General features: G+C 38.9%; 1 protein-coding gene across 1 annotated transcript; it reads right to left on the reverse strand.

The window, feature by feature from the left end:
- Positions 1–95: 95 nt before the first annotated feature.
- On the reverse strand, positions 96–13,954 carry C13H3orf14 (chromosome 13 C3orf14 homolog). Its single transcript, XM_050904859.1, has 5 exons — positions 13,893–13,954; positions 12,656–12,739; positions 11,798–11,921; positions 6,949–7,023; positions 96–4,218 (listed from the first exon to the last, which is right to left on the reverse strand). Exons 2-5 carry the CDS (start codon positions 12,706–12,708, stop codon positions 4,075–4,077), a joined length of 396 nt encoding a protein of 131 aa, XP_050760816.1. The 5' UTR covers positions 12,709–12,739; positions 13,893–13,954; the 3' UTR covers positions 96–4,074.
- Between the last annotated feature and the right edge of the window lie 4,147 nt (positions 13,955–18,101).

Consider the following 18,101-nt stretch of genomic DNA (forward strand, 5'->3'; position numbering starts at 1 on the left):
CACTGTCCCCACACTTGGCTACAGTAGGCACCAATTTACATCCAATTCGTACATGCAATATAACACTGAAATCCAAGAGGCAGTGACTACAGGATCAAAGCTTTATTTCAACTGTAACACACCATATCCATGGATTATAATCCTTGAGCAAACAGAATATTAGAGTAATGAAGACCTTAGCATTACAAATATGTTAAAACAGCTTGCATTTGGGGTGATATTTAAGGTCAAGTTGTATCAGAACACAACTATTAAAATATTATGAAAATTAACATTATGGAGTAAATAATGTTTTCTTTCAGATGTAACCTCTAAAAGTACATTCCATTTCAAATTTGGTTTTCTTATTTTTCAGTACCAACAAGCTCAAATTGAGCATCTACATCCCTGACCTGCTCTATGTGAATGAAAAAGACAGAAATGTAGAACTATAAGCTCAGCCTAAAATCTAGCTCCCAACTTCTACGAAAACATGACCCTGAATAAATACAATCAAGAGGATACCATAGTAAATGTCAAATATCACGTGTCTAAACCATCTTACTATTTCATACGTACTCTCAAATGAAATTAATAGGCTTGAGAAGGATTCTGCAGAGTAAGAAATTTCTTATCCTAGGGAAAACTAACATGCCTTCTGCTACTGCCCCCACAGCCAGAATAACTGAGAAAGTAAAAAGCTCGGGAATGTGATGGTAGAGGTGACAAGATGGGTGAACAGGCTGTGCTCCTGGGTTAGTACTGTGGTTACTCATCCGTGCATAAACCTAAAAAAGGATGATTAATTATTTCTTCTTGTAAGATACTCAAAGATTAACTTACAAACAGGCAAAACCTTTCGTTTTCCTTACTGCTCTTCTCTCATTTCCTTTCCCCCCCACACCAGAAAAGTGCAAGAAGCAACAGGCTCTTAGGACCACTGCAGTTTATGTATACATATATTTTAGCACAAAAGGGTGAGGAGCAAGTCAAGAATGCAGAGTAACAGGTTATCTTCTGAGGGAAAAAAACCCATTCACCCAAGATGGGTAGGAAATTACGTAAGATATATATAATGTAATATATATAAAATATATATTTTATATTTATATATATATAAAAGCTTGGGATAAGATGGGGTATAACTACATAGAATTGGTATGTTTGAAGTAACAGCCTTGACCTGGTGAAGAATACCCATTCAAGATCTCATTTAAAGCTGATATTAAATCGTATCAGTATCAATCAGTTTTGGGGATCTTTTTTTTTTTAAATTTTTTTTTTTTTAAACACACTTCAGTTGAACTAACACTTGCTTTCTCAAATTTGTACCTATAGAAAGGCAAGTGGCAAGCTAGCTCAGCCGTAGTAAATTCAACTGTGCACTCAACAAATCTAAGTATAACGGGAGATACCATATAATTACGTTCCCTGCCACTGCTTGCCCCAAGGTCTGTGCCAAATCAGGAAACACTCGCTCCTGTACCTTAATGGCCCCGCTGTGTGCCGCCCTGCCCCTACTGCTGTGCTGTTTCACACTCATATGCAATTGCATCTATTTATATCAGACCACAGGCCAACATGAAAGCCCTTGTCTCTGAGAACAGACACCTATACACATTCCTGCTTTAAATGTTTCTCTTCATTTTGTCCTTTTCTGGACATGTTCCTATATAGTTTTCCATGCACTAGTCATCCTATTGCTTCTAAAGCTATGCTGCAGAAAAAAAAGTAATTTTGTTCGTTGAAAAGAAGATAATTTCATTTTAATCTTAATCTCTTTGCCCAATAACAACAACAAAATAATCAGAAACACACTATCTGAGCCGTTAACTGCAGCACAAAAACCACGCTAACAGTGCTTGCAGGTGCCTTTCACAACACGCTACAAAATCCTCACCCATCCAGCTGCCATGCCCTCATAGTCCACACACTTAGCTTTCCTTCCATGGGAAATCAAAAGGGCCAAGGAGATAGTGAGCATCTGCATTGTGTCCCAGTGTTTAGGCGGAGTCCGAAGAGATAAAGACCCAGATTATTCACAAGTATAAAGTACTTAGGGGCCCAGGTTTTAGTTTAAGTGATTTCCCTTTGGATGCAAAGACCAGGATGAATCCTAGTCTTTGTTAGCGACTAACTGCTCACCCATCCCTTCATTGTGGGCATCATGTGTAATAGCTTTTCCCTTCTTGTCTGCTCAACTGGTTCCAATTATTTGCTTTTTAAATGTGAGCTCTACAATTCTAAGATACGTTCATATTCCCGCTAAATCAGATTGCGAACCACATTGTGATTTTACAGAAGAAAATATTACCAAGTTGTCTTTGTGACAGAACACTGAGTAGGTATAAAATTGCAATGGTCTCTATGCCAGGTTTTTTTTTAAGCTCTTTGCTTGTAAGATGAAAGCCTAATTTGATATTTTTGTAGTTATATAACAGTTCTAATATTTTGTGACATTTTGTATTGTGACACTATAGATGAAATTGTCATCGGACTGACACCCTTTACTGTTTATTCCTTAATTACAACTGTTAACAACACTGCAGAGAAGCGTGCTAATCTGCCATCACATATTATGAAAACAACGTTATTGTTACAAACACCAACACCCACTCAACAGGATATTTCTAAGATGGCAGTTTCTGTAAAAACTTATCAGTTTAATGGACACTTCAATAGAAAAAGTTTTAAATGAACTCCTAATATTCCCGTTGAAAACATACAACAATTTTATATTGCAGCTGAAGTTTTGATTTTATTGTGTCAATGATTCTTCATGCTACATAGAGATATAAATTTTTTTTAATAGTAGGGCGTATCTCTATGTAGCATGGAGATGCATAGATCAGTTCACTAGTAGCCTAGCAAAATTTGTAATCGTTACATTTTCATATCCTCAAACACTGGCAGAAGTAAAATTTTTTTCTCCTACTTCCAGGTCGGGAGTGGAAGTATGTTGTTGCATATGAGATTAGATTTTAACAATATATCGACTCAAGTCCAGGTTCTTAATTTAAAAAAAAAAAAAAAAGATTTTTTTTCTAGGCTTCCTTTGCTTAGGAAGGATTAAATTTCTGCAGGCCAGGTCACACACCTGCAAGGATCTTCCACTGAACTGATACTTTAAAAAGCACGGCACTAGAGCAGTGAAATTTTCATACCGACTTAGCCCACCGTACAATCAAAACTCACTGATACTGCACCTCTGTAGGAGGAAGCTGAGGAGCTGTTCAATGGCTGAAAATGAAAATATTATCTCCTCAACTTTTCTATATGCTTGTTTCTTGGACAGCCACTGCCAGCTACCTTTCAGTTTGCTTCTTTCAAACTTTCCATGCCTAAGCAAAAGTTCTCACTTGCAGATTATGTCAACAGAAAGAAAACAGCGTGAAGAGCAGCCTAGCAAAAAATCCTAGAGATTTGTTTACTTTTTCTTGTCTTTACCCACTCATTAGACAGAAAATACAAAGTGGGCAGCAGGAGGTTGGGAAAAGCAGCAGTGGTTACTGGGGTGAGGTGTAAAAGTGATGAAAGTGGCAATGACAAAAATCAGGGAAAACAAGATGCGGAAATTCAAGGTGTTTCTTCTACAGCTGCTCTCATGAAGGTTTTTACACAGATTCCTGCTGCTAAACGAAGGCTACTCTGCCCGATGCAAACAGGCTGCCTTTCCTCTTAACAGTAAATTCCTCCTTTCTCCCTCATCCACAAAGAGGCATACAGCACAGATGACTGCAGTGAAGAAAGATAATGCATGAATCTGTCTTTACTTATCTCACTTATATGTAGAAGCAGAGGATTAAAAATAACCTAAAATTCTTCTCATACTGAAAAAGCCATTGCCTTGGTGGGTTTCTATACACCAGTGTTTCTCACTTTTGATCCTAAAAGCCCCTTTGAGGATTGCTTCTCTAATACACAATAAAAATAAAGAATTGTACACAATGTGACAATGGAAGCAAGTTATCCAATATAGTTAATTTTCATTTAAATGATTTACATTACAATTTAATGGCATGATATTCTGTTGCCTGATCTGGATGATCTTGTCTGCTTAAGCCATAAATTACAAAACAAAATGAAACTGAGTGTCTATTTCTGTGAATCTTCTTCTGGGTAGCTTATGTTCTGTTTTGTAGTTTTCATTTTCTTAAAACCAATAGGAACTTCTGCTCTTCCTAAAAGAAACTGTTCCCACTTGGGAAGAGATTCTTTTACTGATGCCCAATAGAGAGTCTGAGAAAGATATAAGAAAAAATAAACTTAATTTCAAAATCTGTGTCAGCCTGTTGAAAAACAAAATAGATATGCAATGCATTATTAAATCTTGCCTTATGAGCGAAGCAATTCAGAAAAGAACAACGTACTTACACATGAAATTTCAAATCTCTTGTATGATACAAAATACCAGCCTGGAAAGATTTCATTCTGCAGCATGAACCGTGAAGTGACTGAGTGTGCCCTCTTGTGGTAAGCGATAGATTAGTTCAGACCCTCACAGTACCTTTAATAAAATATTTTCCGTGATAATAAAATTTTCCAAAAGCAGTTTTTATATTTAAGTACATATGTTACTGGAATTTATTTTTGAAGTGGAAAAAAATTGTTTAATGTTATAAACGAAAAGTGCTATGTAAATTGGTTATCCTAGAAAAGTTTGCAGTAATGTAGTTCAAAATATTTGAGTAAAATTTTAGACATGATAAATCACTGACGAAGTAATTGGCTCCAGTATTTGGATCACAAATTTAAAAAAAAAAAAAGCTGTATACTTATCCTGTAGTCTAGGAAAACCACTGTGGATTATCTAACCCTTTCTCTGCATTACCGTGTGCCTCTGAGTAATAAATTTAATTTCTTTTTTGTCTGTGGAATGGACATACCATTCATCATTTTTGTGTTGGTATCCCAAGGATAACTTTGTTGTTTGTAGGTTTTTGAAGAAAATTTTAAGTGCCATGTATCTTTTTTTTTCCACAAAATAATGTGATCGAAGAGCTGTATTAAGCCAACACTTTTATCCATCTACCAATGTAAGTATTTTTAGACATTGATGTCCATTCAGAAAAAAGTAATTTTGTATCAGAAAACATTTATGGTACATCGGTATTGAGCCTTTTTTCCTTTACTTAAGTATATAATGTAGAAGCAGCGTAGCACAAAACTGAACCCTGCAGAGTATTAGATTCCTGGCTAATCATTTTGATCCTTACATGTAACTCAGATATAACTATGGCTCTTGCAGATTTACAAAAATATTTTCTTCAACAGATTTACTCAAAGAATCTTTTTTGACAAGCATATGTGCTGTCACACAAAACTATTCCGACTTAGCAAGCTGGGGATCCATTATAGCCATAACTTTCAAAGTATATTAATACAGACACATATATGGCTGAGTGAAATATGCTCAGAAGTGTTTTGGAACAAAGCACACACAAGAATTTTGTACCATGAAGGAAAGTTTTCTTTTTCCACTATTTATAGCACCCTTCTCTAGAAGTATAAAAAAGCTGAAATAGGATCTTCTCCTTCAAATAGTAACTCTGTTCTCTCTAAAATTCAACCGCTGTTGCAGAGTGTAGACATCTCTGCAGCCATAAGCAATTGCTCTGCATTCTCCAATTTGTGTGGACTTCAGTCTACATGCCATAAGCAGCTTAACACCTAACACAGGACAGAGGGAGAAGCAGTCCAAAATTGATCCAAACAACTCTAGAGGTGCCTTGAAAGTCCTCGAGGAGTCTAAAACTACTTCTGAACACAGTCAAAATAGGTTCAATGTTAGTAGCTTGGCATCTTTATTAGCATCATTCAAGATGTACAGGTATCTAGGAAAAAATGTACCCTTTTGCCTAAAAATCTCTAAAAAAAATTTAAAAAAAATTACTGAATGGGCATACTCAGTGTACATCCTGGCACAGTGATAGGAATAGGCTATTTACAAAAGGCAATGACAGACAAAAACTTTTAACAGTAACCAGAACAAGAAGTGATGCCTCTCATTTAAGTAATAGCCTAAGCATTACAACACTTGCCCAGCAGGTGTGAAACTAATGTACAATACACCTCTCTTCACAGGCTGACAGCGCCAAAATCTATACCCTTCCCCTCCTTTGACAGTGCCCTAGCACACAAACCAGTGTCGGACACTCCGTGCTACTATGCCTGTGGAAACTAAGCCACCGTACAACGAAGAACCCACAAAACACTGGTGCAAGAAACACAAGTGGGAATTTGAGTCAGTGGCTTTGTGGTTAAGATGTTTAGTTTGCACCAGGAAGAGCTGCGCTCCAGTTCCTGCTCCCAGCACTATTTCTGTCCCCATCATTCATTCATCACTGCATAATACTGATAAAACAGTCTTGAGACTAAGGAACTGAACTTGTTACATTGTATCAGAATAATATTTAGTTCTCAGAGTAACTTGCTGTTCAAAATTGTTATCTTTAAATAATGTTTCAGGGACTACAGGGTGAGAAGTAAAAATCGAGTGTTCCTCCTGTAGCAGTACTTTTCATAAGCTCCCCTACTACCATAAAATAACTCTGAGAAGTGAAGATTTCTCTATTCATGCTGATAAACTGTTGACACTGAAAGGTAAAGATGACAATCTGTGGCAAACTGAAAACAGGATGACCATATAAAACAAACTAAATAGCTCTGACATAATAAACACAGTAATCTTCTGACATTCACAATATTCATTTTTATATTCGACTTCATTTTTAAATAGAAGTTTGTACAGATCCGAAAGCTGCTAAATATTTCCATCAGAATGCTCCAGAATCTAGGGACCTTGCCCCAGAATTTAGGTTCAGCTTGCTACAGAGTACACAGGCCTTTGGCTATACCAGTCACTGGATTTTAAAATCAATTATTTTCACTTTAAGAGCATGCTTCAGGGGGAAAAAAGGCAAAATATTTGGTAAACAGCAAATGAAAAGACAGAGTTCTAGGACTTACTTCTAACTTAACAGTATCGGGATGTGGAAGTAAATACACTCTTTCTTGCAGCTTTTTTTCTGCTGCTTCTATATCCTAAAACATAGGCAAAGTACATTTTAAAAACAAATACTGGGAATTTTAAAAGGAAAATGCACACTCACATAAAGACATTTAGATTAACTAAATAAACCCATTACAGCTAAACAGCATTCAAATAATAACACTGAAGTTCAAATCTTTCCGTTAGTCATTCTGAACTCCAACTTGTACTAGTAAGACTAACATCCTACAGTTTCTAAATATGTTTGCTGTACCTTTTTGATACAAGAACAAATTTCATGACCACATAAGACTGTTGCTGTAAAACACCACTATTCTCTCTGGACACTAGGGTAAATTACAGTTAAATTCTGTCCCATAAAACTTAAGAAAATAGAGGGGAACAGAATGGTTTTCTCTGTGCTGTATGAAGACTGAAGTATTCTAGCTACTGTAACTGTAAAGTAACTAGGCAAATTATGTGCAAGATCTTTACTCCTCAAGACAAAGATGACTTGCTAATATGCATGCATAACATGTGCACAAAAATGTAGATCTGCAGCAAGCTGTTCACCAGACAAACTTGGATGACAATGCACCTCACATAGCGTTCTTACAAAAAAACAGTATTTGGGTTTCTGCTTGTCCAGTGGATGTGTGCTGGATTCACAAAGGCTTAAATAAATTTCTAAAAAAAGAAACAACCAAAACCCAACAGCAACAAACAAATCAAAACATCCCCCCAAACTAACCGCCCTCCCCCTTTAAAGTTCTGACCCATTCTTGTGGGCTTAGTTCCATACCCAAACATTGAAGAGATTGAGTGGTGGGCAGATGAAGAGAGACAGAAAGGGACGTGGGAGTGGGGTGTGAAGAAGCCAAAGCTGAACAGAGTGGAGGGGGAAAGAAAGTATAGCAGATGGCAGAGTTGGGAGCAGAGAGCGGGTGTGAAGAGTACAACAGAAAAACTAAATGAGAGAGGAAATTCCCCAAAGGGACTTCCCAAATATTCACCACCACTGCTGCTGAAAAGAAGAGTGAGATTCTGGAGGAGCATATCCACAAGAGAGACCAAACATGATTACTTGTATTGAATAATAGCCAATCTGAATACATCAATAAGTAAACAGTGCTCGGCTCAGGTTTAGTTTGAAAAATATGACTCAAATTCAGTAGAGTATGATTAATAAAAGCAAAAAAACAGCCTTACTGTTAGCTGAAGTTCAACTTAGTGATACAGATACACTCAGTTCATTCAATTTACAGTGTTCATCTTATTTTATTTCATTAACTCCTTTTACAGCATGACTGTATTCTCTTGTACATAATTACAAACTTAATCCAAGCAAAACTGTTCTCCCTTTTCTACAGCAAAGTGCATACCCTTGTAGGAAGCTAAAGGATATCTGAGAAAGAGCAAACAGTCTCAGATTTATCCAAATCCTCGGAAGTAGCAAGTGGCTGCCCCTTTTCAGGTGAGAGAAGACTAACAGGGGATAAACCTAAAGGGGGAATATGAGCAAAGATGGAAGCCATTTGAAGTCACAATGTCAAAATAACAGAAGACAACACAGACTTAAGTAACCTAAGCAAGGAATTTCTCTGTTGCATGTACTTAGAACAGATACACCACAAACAGCACCAAATGAAGGTGGTATCAGTATGGCTCAGACAAAGTCTGGAGAAGTTACCACCACACTGAAAAGAAGGATCAATCAGTAATGTTCACTTCATATTCTTCCATAGGATTTTCCTCCTTTCTGATTCCTTCTTCCTAATTCCTGTAGGAATTTTCACAGGAAGGAACAATATCAGTCAAGATCCTTATTGCTTTATATACTCAGCTAAGTTATTGGAATGTTTATGGTGATAGGAAATGAGTGTCTTTCAGGCAAGAAAGGAGACAGCAGTTGTGCATATATGTTTAGTAGAGAAGGTCACTTTGGCATAGCCTAGATATTGGATGTGTCTTTTCGTTGCTCACTCTAGTTTGTATGTTGTGCAGTCTATTGTCATTCAGAATACTGATTTAATGACAGACAGTGGAAGAAATTTTTGCTGGAAGGTGTAGTATGCTTTAGAAAATAACTGGAACTACTGAAAGATTAGATGGCACTTCTTGTGTGTCTATACAACTGGTAAGCTTTGTATGAAAAAGACATCCCTGTCATCAATATAAAAATACATACGTCAGCAGTGTAAACTTCTTCAGAAAAAACAGCAAATCTAATATGTCACAGTACTGAAAGAAGAGAGCATCTTACAATGCTTCCCCTAAAACCACAAGGACTGGAACAAAAACAATTCAAGACCCTTCCCCAGAGGTAAAATGGAATGCATGACACATGCATCACTTTTAGGGGACCAAATTCAGCTGTCACTTATGTTGATATCAATCTGGCAGAATCCCACTTAAATAATTGTAGAATTACATGTCTGTGAAGGAAAGCAAATTTGGTCTAAATTACCTTCCCAATACTAATTACTATACAGCATATTCTTCATTTTCTGTTTCATGCTATAAGCTGTTGCACAGTAATACATATTTCTAAACACAAGAAATATTACTGACAAACAAATGTCATAAGTTAGATTATAAATACTAGTCTAATTTCTGCTTTTATTACGACATCATATAAGTATCAAATGATACCGATTTCCCTAATTTGCAGTCTCCCTCTAAAGACATCAAGGAAAATACCCTGATAGTTATGTTAAAATGCTGAACAAGTGCTTATAATGTTAAAATTTCAATCAAAAAAAAATGTTTAGTTCCTTGCTTCCTACTGATGACAAAATAAATTAATTTTGAAATGCTTTCCTGTGCATAAATATCAACTAGCACAGAGAAAGAAAAATGTCTTTTGCTATGATCACATACTGAAAACAACTGATTTTGCTTACATGCAGAAAACCAGAAATGCAAATAAAAAAATAACACTTCATCATGTCCATGTATTTTTGAGTAGGCCAAATCAACAACTCTCCACATGGTAACTGTGAAATGTACAGTGCCTGGTATCAGGAACAATATTCTGAAGCTGGCACATTAATCAGTCTTGTTTTCAAGCTTCTCATATATTATTCTGCATAGATTTTTTTTTTTTCCTGTTTTCTTCTGTTATCAGAAAGCATCTGCAGGAGTGCATGCCTGTTAAAACTAGTATAAAATTAATAGATTTAAACTGATTTATGCTACTTTATCCTGCAACAGAATTTGTTTTGATACATATGTTTTTGCTTTTTTTCTGTACAAACACCAACATTTTTGACACTTGAAAGGAACAATTTTGAGGATGTGACAGAAGATGGCAAATATCTGTTTAACTGCAAAAATATTTACACTCTGTATATGTCTGAGCTATTGTTAACATTTCCAATACAACAAGCTTTCAGCATGCAGAAATATACCCTGCATTTATTATGTTCGCCTGTATACGTAAACCGAGAATGTATTTATAAAATACAAATAATTTATAAAAACCCATATTTATGAAATAAAAATCTATTATAACATGCATATGGAAAATGGGAGTCATAATGGCTGAAATTACTAAATCAATGGAGCATGAACTATGGAAAAAATAAACAAACCATCCACTTCTCCCCAGCCTCCCACTGAAGCATCTACACTTAGCTATGCCCAATACAGAGAGGTTTGATTGCCCCAGCCCAGAATGCACCAGTTTACCAGAGTCCAAGTTGACAAATCTTCCTTGTCACAGAATAGTTAAGAAGGCATCCCTGATTAACTGTTCTGCCTTGTCTGCCACTCCCTAAATATAACTTCTGTCTAAATACTGTGGGCCTGCAATAGAATTATACCCACCCGAAATGTGAACATTTTAAATCTTACCCAGGCCCTGCATGAAGAAACAAAAAATTTTCAGTGACACAAATTAATCTTGTAAAACTTGTAAAATCTAGAGTAAAACTTACTGTTTCAGTAAACACAATGCATGCAATATGGACCCTTGATATGTAAGAGGTTAAAGGAAATGCACGAGAGGTACAGTTTTCTGCTGTTTCCTGAACAACAGACAAACATCTTTCAAATGCATGCTCATGTCAGTGGTCAAGTGCAATCTCTTCAAACTCAGATGCCTAAGCTAGGGGTTCCAGAAGAGGTTTTAGCATTCCAGTCCCTGCTGTCAAACCTAGATCTTTTTAATTGGCCTTTCTCAAACGTTTGCTGAATTTACCTAGGAAACACAAACCTTACCTAAATATGACAGCAGGTATGTAGAACAGCTATTAACATTATTAACAGTATCACCACGAGGAAGAGCCAGAAACACCAAACACTGCTTTTACAGACTTGCAAGTAAGATTCTTGAAGTCACTCTACACCTCTTTAAAGAAAAACATTAAACTGAGAACCTCTTCCACAACTTCACACAACCATAGCGGGAGAATAGTTCCTGCCCTGGACTAAAAGCATTATAGGCTGTTCAGCCCCTATTTCCAAACATACCCCCATACCTTGAATCAAAGTGTAGAGGTGCTGTGAGTCTTGTCAGACTCTTAAGTTCTCTGAGGCAGCCATGTAATAGCATGTGGTGCATCTCTACATGTACTTAAAAAAAAAAAAAAAAAGATAGTAGCAGCTGCCACCACGAGGCTCATATAAGCAGGGCATGGGAAATAGGTAGTGATGCCATCAGATAATAAAGACTTGTCATTTAATAGATTTGGTCAAGTTCCAGAAGAAGGAACTGTATATAGGAGAATTCAAATGATAACTATAGAGCAAACACTTTTTTTCTAATTCTGTAAGCTACATAACCATGACATTTCAATGCGGTTCCTGGTAGTTGCAGAAACTTACATTTAAAAGTGCTGCATTCCTTTTATGAGCTGCATGAGCTGCTTGAGTTTGCCATGTCTTTTTAGTCTTTTTGTCTCCTAGATAAGTCTCCATCTGCTGTAGCAGCTCTGATCTCTGAGACAGTCTACAAAGGAAAACATTTTGCTAAGTGGGTAGAACATTTTGCTCAGGAGCTAGAAAATAACCTTTTTACCTTACCCAGTCTTCTCAAAACTATGGGGCTAATTAAGCCGGCTGTAGGGTGGGTGTGCTGGGGGAGGGAAAAGGTACAGGCAGACACCACCTGCTGTGCTTGTATGAGGCTAAGATGTTGCAACCAGCAGTCCTCATATGCTAAGGTGCTTAGAAGCACTGCATCTCCCAGAACAGGGAAGACAGGGTGGGTTGGGGTGACTTAATCAGTACTACTCTTGCTCATTGGCAAGTACTAGTTGTTACAAGAAAAGCAGATTTTTCTGAATCATTACTGTATTTGCTTCACAATCTGAGTTTACAGGGCAACAAAGAAGCAATTCTGTAATTGAGGCGTAAAGTGAGAGAATCCAATTACCTTCCCCAAACAGGAATTTAACGGTGACAGGAGGTTAACAATGGAGATCTTAAACCAGTACCACCATTGGAAGTCAAAAACCTCATCAACCTAAATACCCTTAACGCAAGCAAAGATGCTAATTCCAATAGTTCATGAAGGAAGAGTGCCACCTCCTGGAACACCAACCCCTTGTTGAAATACCATTGCGCTCTGTACAGAGCTCGGATTCACTGTTCAAAGGACGGTCTTGTGCAGTGAGGGAGGTCTCGCAAGACCACAACACAAACTGCTGTGAGGCAGGCCACAGCACTGAAACAATTACTTACATCTCTTCATGTCTTCTAGCAAGGTGAACCTCCTGAGCCAAATAGGATGACATTTCCAGTTGTTTGTCCCAGTTTTGTCACTCTCTAAAAGGAAAACCAAGTGAAATTAAAATCTTCCAAAGACATACATGAACATACACTTTTCAGTATTAAACAATTCTGTGTTTAAAAGTTGCACGCATGATATTTATGTATCAGCTATCTACGCAAAACCTGCCACAAGACATTGTTACGTTATGCTTTGAATACATGCACACTACTAATGTTCACAATACGTTTTAGGAAAATCTTGCCGTATTCTAATAATTTATGAGAGAACTAAAATTTGACTTTCAAGTTTCAGATTTCGCATTAAGTTTTCTCAAGTTTCAGATGCTCACAACGGCACACGCAAACTATGTGCTTGCATAATTTGTGTATTACTGTTTACATTAGTGATTTCTGGCTTTTGTCATGTTACTCTGAACACGAAGTTATACTTGTAAACATCATTTATAACTACCTCTCACAGATACAGTGCCCTGTTCACAGGAATCTATGTTTAAGTACAGGCATGATTAAACCAAATAACTAAAGCTACTAAACCAGTTTAATTTTTGAGTGCTTGAAAAACTAAGTGAAAACTTCTTGAGCTCAGCTCTCCAGTACTGTAACATAGTACATCATGGAATACACAGCTTAAATTGTTTGCATCTTACTGATTTTTTTCAGATATGAAGGAAACCAACTGCCCACCACATGCAAATCAAGATCCTACAGCACTTTTCAGAGGGCTGAAAGTGTTTTACAGTCTAGTATTTTTTCACCTCAAGAGGTGACTGCATTGTTGTCACATTAAGTAAATTTAAAGAAAATAAAAGAACCTATCACATGTTCACAATGTTGAAGGGTGGGAGAACAAAAAGATTTCATCAAGATATGAGAACATTAGGAAAGTCTGCTCTGTCCAGAGATTCACACACAACTTTGAATCAAGTTATTTACATGTGCACTCTAAGTTCAGCAGAGCCCGTTTTCTAGGGATGCATGTTTCACCACACTGAAGAATACTTCTATGCAACCGGCCTATTGCTAACGCTTCCCCTTCGTTTAATAAGGAGCGCATTCCCTCTGCGCTCTTCCCCTCAGCCGGGGAACTTCATGCTGTTCACGAGACCAGGAGAGATCTCTGATCATCAGGCAACGCCTTTACTTGCTATGAGAGAAACTAAAGCACGGGGAGCGCAACCGCACGCACCTCTTTTCTTTAGGGGAGCCTAGCTTGCAAACAGTAGCAATAAACAAGCACCCAGTGCGAGCACCCTCCGCCCGCAGCACCACGGGGCAACCGCTTCACACGCAGCTTCCCTGGGCGTCTTGCCAAGGCGTGAGGCAAGCCGGGCTGGGCCGCTGCAGGCAGCCCCCCCCCCCCCGAGCAGCCCCACGCTCCCCCCCTGTCCCGTCAGAAGCCCTTGGGAGGCGCCGAGGGCCGGCAGGAGGCAGCGGGGACGGGCGCTCCCCCCTCAGGCCGGCGCCCCTCCAAAAGGCGGGAGAGCAGCGGCCGCACGGGGAGCTCCCACGGCCGCCAGCGGCGCGCGCGCGAAGGGGCACGTAGGAGCCGCCCTTAGCCCTACCATTGGGAAGGGGCGGGGGGAAGGATCTATGAGCCCGTCGGAATGTACCATTCTTTAGGATTGAAGGAGGAGTATCCAGGAAAGAAAAATGAATAAATCCTCAGAGCGAGTTTACCTTTAGCCTCGCCGGCTTCGAAAAGGAAAGCAACCACCCACCATGGTCTCCGCGACGCCTTAACCCCCCCCCCCCGCTGCCATGGAGACGGCCGGAAAGGTGGAGCCTAGCCGGAGGCGCTGAGTGGCCCCGTAGCGCCTCGGTAGGCGGAATCAGGCGAGGTCGGGATCCGCCTTGGCCACTGGGATTGGAAGAGCGAGAGGACGCAGGGCCCAATCATTGCCGGCGGGCGGGCCGCGGTTGGAGGGCGGTCTCGTGCAGTGACCGTTAGCCGTGAGGGGCTGTGGCGGGCAGCCGGGTCGGGCGGAGCGGCAGCGGAGGGCGGCGGCGTTTCAGGCACTGTCCGCGGTGAAAGCCATCGCTTGAACCTCCCCGACAAACACGCGCGCGAGATTTGGCAATAGTTTGGACAAACTTTTTGGGCTTTGCAGCCCAAATAGGCCGAGGAAGAGTGAACCCGCTCCGAGTGACGTTGAGTTGTTGCTGAGGGTTAGCATTGCCTGTTGTCGCTCCTTCTAGAGTCCCAGTGCTTTCGTGTTCCCTCGTGAGGGAGACTTATATTTGAAGCCAGTTGTTACTCTCTTGCACAAGGCACAGCGTTACATTTTGGGCAGGGGAAGTGTGCTGTGAATGCCAGCCAGGTTCTCCATGTGTGTTTCCAAACTCCATGGTGTGATCTTCCCCTCTGTATATTTGCGAGCAGAATTTCTTCCAGGCCTCAAAGCAGGAGAGTTACTGAGGCTGACTCTAGTCCTTCATAGTCAAACTTTCATCAAAATGTACTTTTTAAAAAAAGCACAATTAATCCACTTTTTTGTGAATGTTTTGTCCTTCGCAGAAAACAAACAATTCTAAGCCAAATACAGATGAAGTTAATTTGTCTTCATTTTCTTCACTGTTGCCTGATAGATTTACGCACACTTGCAGCTGCAGGTGATTTCTAAAAGCTGCTCTGAAAGAGCTTGTCTTCCCTGTTTTCTTTCTAAACATTCCCTGATCCTAGCGTTTAAGATGCCTCATCACGAGCCTTTCTTACTGCTGATCAGAAGTTCTTTCTTGTGATTCTTCAGCTCTTTATCTTTTCTATTTTTTTCCATTTTCTGCTTTTGTATTTCTGCAACAAACTCATATTCACTTCATGAGATATGAATAAATATAAGTAAGTTCTTTAATGTACTTGACAACTTAGCCCTGCTTATTGCAGCAGTCAGGATAAATAGTACTTAAAATCTTATTTTTAATTTTTTTTTTACCATTGTGATTTAAAGACAAGACTTTCCAATAAATGATATGGAGAAATAGGAGTCTGTCCTCATTTCTAATGGTGTGAAAAGCTAATGGTTATGGTCTCACTAAATTTAACGGAAAGCCTAAGTGTTTTGCATATTCTACTTAGAGCTACACCAGTTCTCTGTAATGGCGGTGATCTTTCTTTCTTGTAGCCCTTAATGAATTTCAGAAAGAATAGAGACAAATTGAAGTTTGGTTTACATAAACCATTATATATGCCATTTGTGGAGAGAATGCAAAGAGCATTTTAGTTAAGCTACAGATACTATCAATTGTTCAGCGTTGCGGAAACAGAGACAGGATGGAAACTGTAATTTCTTAATGACTGCTTTATGTGACAGTGGATGAAACATTCTGTAAGTTCATAGCTAATGAGCTATAAACTCTGCATTTAGTTTTTCAGTATTAATGTTCTTTTTTCATTAGAAGAGCAACCAAACCTAGATCAGTTCCCAACTTGTCAAGAATATAACCTGTAAACTGATTTTTAAAACAAAAGACAACTGCTAGTAACAGCCAGAAATCCCCAGTAGCAGGCTGTTTTGAATAGGTGGTTGCTTGTATCTGCGAAGCACCCACAATGAAGTCAGTGAGGGTCATTGCACAAACAGGGCTTTATAGATAGGAGTCACTTACGTGGGGAAAGGCATTCTCTTGCATATCTTAATGCACTGGCAGCTAATTGTAGCGTGCTATATTGTTATATGTGTGTCGTGTTGTGTGTGGTTGTCCCCGTCGTCCCCACCACCACCCCAGTTTCCAGTTATACTGTGCATCTTACAGGAAAAAAAAAACTTTTAATAGTTTTTACAAAAAGCCTTTTTCCCCCCAGATACTGTGTCTTCATTAGATACTTCTATCTTTATGTGAATTTACTGTTGGATCACTGGTATAAAAATTTGAAAAACTAGGTATCAACAAGCGAGACCCTGAGATCTGTATTTGCTGCCCAATTGCGCTAATACGACTGAGTGTACACTTCAGCACCAGAGTAGCATCTCTGTAGCTTGGTCGCAGACTGCGGTAGAAGCATTATGCATGAGATTGTGTACTCCATGAGTGCCTAAGTATGGATTAAGGACTTACTGTTAGCACTGAAATGTGGGCATTGTGACCCTAGGTTTTTCTTAACCCTGCGATTTGGTTTTACTCTGAAAATGTAGGAGGGTTTTCTGAGCGAAATTGGTGAATTGTAACACTAGGTGGCACTTAAACACAGCTAACAAAGACATAGATCTTGCAACACACAAAAACAGTCAAACACATTCTGTTCTAACATGCAGTTAATTATATCCTCAAAATGATGTCTTGGATTGATATTACTAAACAAACATGTATAAAATGTAATTACAGACAAGTGAAATAAATACTGTAGGCTTATAATTGCAAGATATGTTTTTTGCTTGTAATATGCTACACACCTGTGCGTAGTTTATATAGCTAGTATTTTATTTTGTCATTTTTACTAACATTTAGAATGGCGCTATTTAGCTTTATGCGCTTTTATTTACTGGTACCAATTTTTGCCATATGTCAGTTTTTAAAAAATGGAATGTTTCTCTGTGTTGGGATTTTAAAACAGGAGTATTTCAAAGGGAAAACAGTAAGAAAGGATTTTTTTATACGAAACCACCTCAAGACTTTTCTTTAATAATGTGTATATTTTAGTTTTTTTCTAATTGCTTTGCTTTTGTCTTCTTTCTTTATTTACCTTTTGGAGGTACACCTCTATTGCTACAGTAGCTTAATATCCACTTGGAGGTCCAAAGTCTATCTGTTTGTAAACATTTCTTAAGTGATACCATTGGTGAAATATCCCAGGCCTACGGGATGGTCTAAGAGCCATGAAATCCCATCAGAGCAGCTTTGTGGCCATCACCTTGGGTTCTGGCAGTTTTTCCTATCAGCTGAAGGGGTCGGCAGCATTTCAGTCAAGCGCACAAGCCCTCCGTGCAGCTGCTTTAAGTTACAACAAGCTAAAAAGGCAAAGGCGTGCGAGGAGATGTCCTCCCAGTGCAGGAGCGAGCGAATAAAGCATCGAACCTAGAAAGTGCAACAATGGACTTCTAGTTCCTCTTTCCCCTCTCATTCCAATATTCAGGAGTTGCTGTCAACCTCACTGTTGTCAGGTCCCATACCATTCTCCGTTCAGGGTTACAAATAGTTGGCTTCTCTGTGGTAGGAAGATTAGAGCTGAGATGAAGCTCATAAATGGTGGGACAACCCAACAACACGTTCATGTATTTGCATTTTGTTGTTTGGCAACTAAAAATGCGTATTTGGTGTGGGAAAGACTGGTACATGTGTGGAAGTCACACTTCATTGAGAGAAAATTCCCAATGCATTCCTGTATGCTTAGGCAAACTGGTGTGAACAATCTGTGCGTGCTCGCTGGAATTGCCCCCCGACATCAGGAGAGCTGTTTCAG

Source organism: Gymnogyps californianus, chromosome 13, assembly GCF_018139145.2.
Source record: "Gymnogyps californianus isolate 813 chromosome 13, ASM1813914v2, whole genome shotgun sequence".
NCBI classification, from domain to species: Eukaryota; Metazoa; Chordata; class Aves; order Accipitriformes; family Cathartidae; genus Gymnogyps; species Gymnogyps californianus.

Coding starts and splice junctions, on each gene's coding strand:
- C13H3orf14 (XM_050904859.1), bottom strand. CDS start 12,708: ATGTCATCCTATTTGGCTCAGGAGGTTCACCTTGCTAGAAGACATGAA. Junction 11,922..12,655: donor GCTAGAAGACATGAAGAGAT/GTAAGTAATTGT, acceptor TTTCCTTTGTAG/ACTGTCTCAGAGATCAGAGC. Junction 7,024..11,797: donor GGAATGCAGCACTTTTAAAT/GTAAGTTTCTGC, acceptor CCTATGTTTTAG/GATATAGAAGCAGCAGAAAA.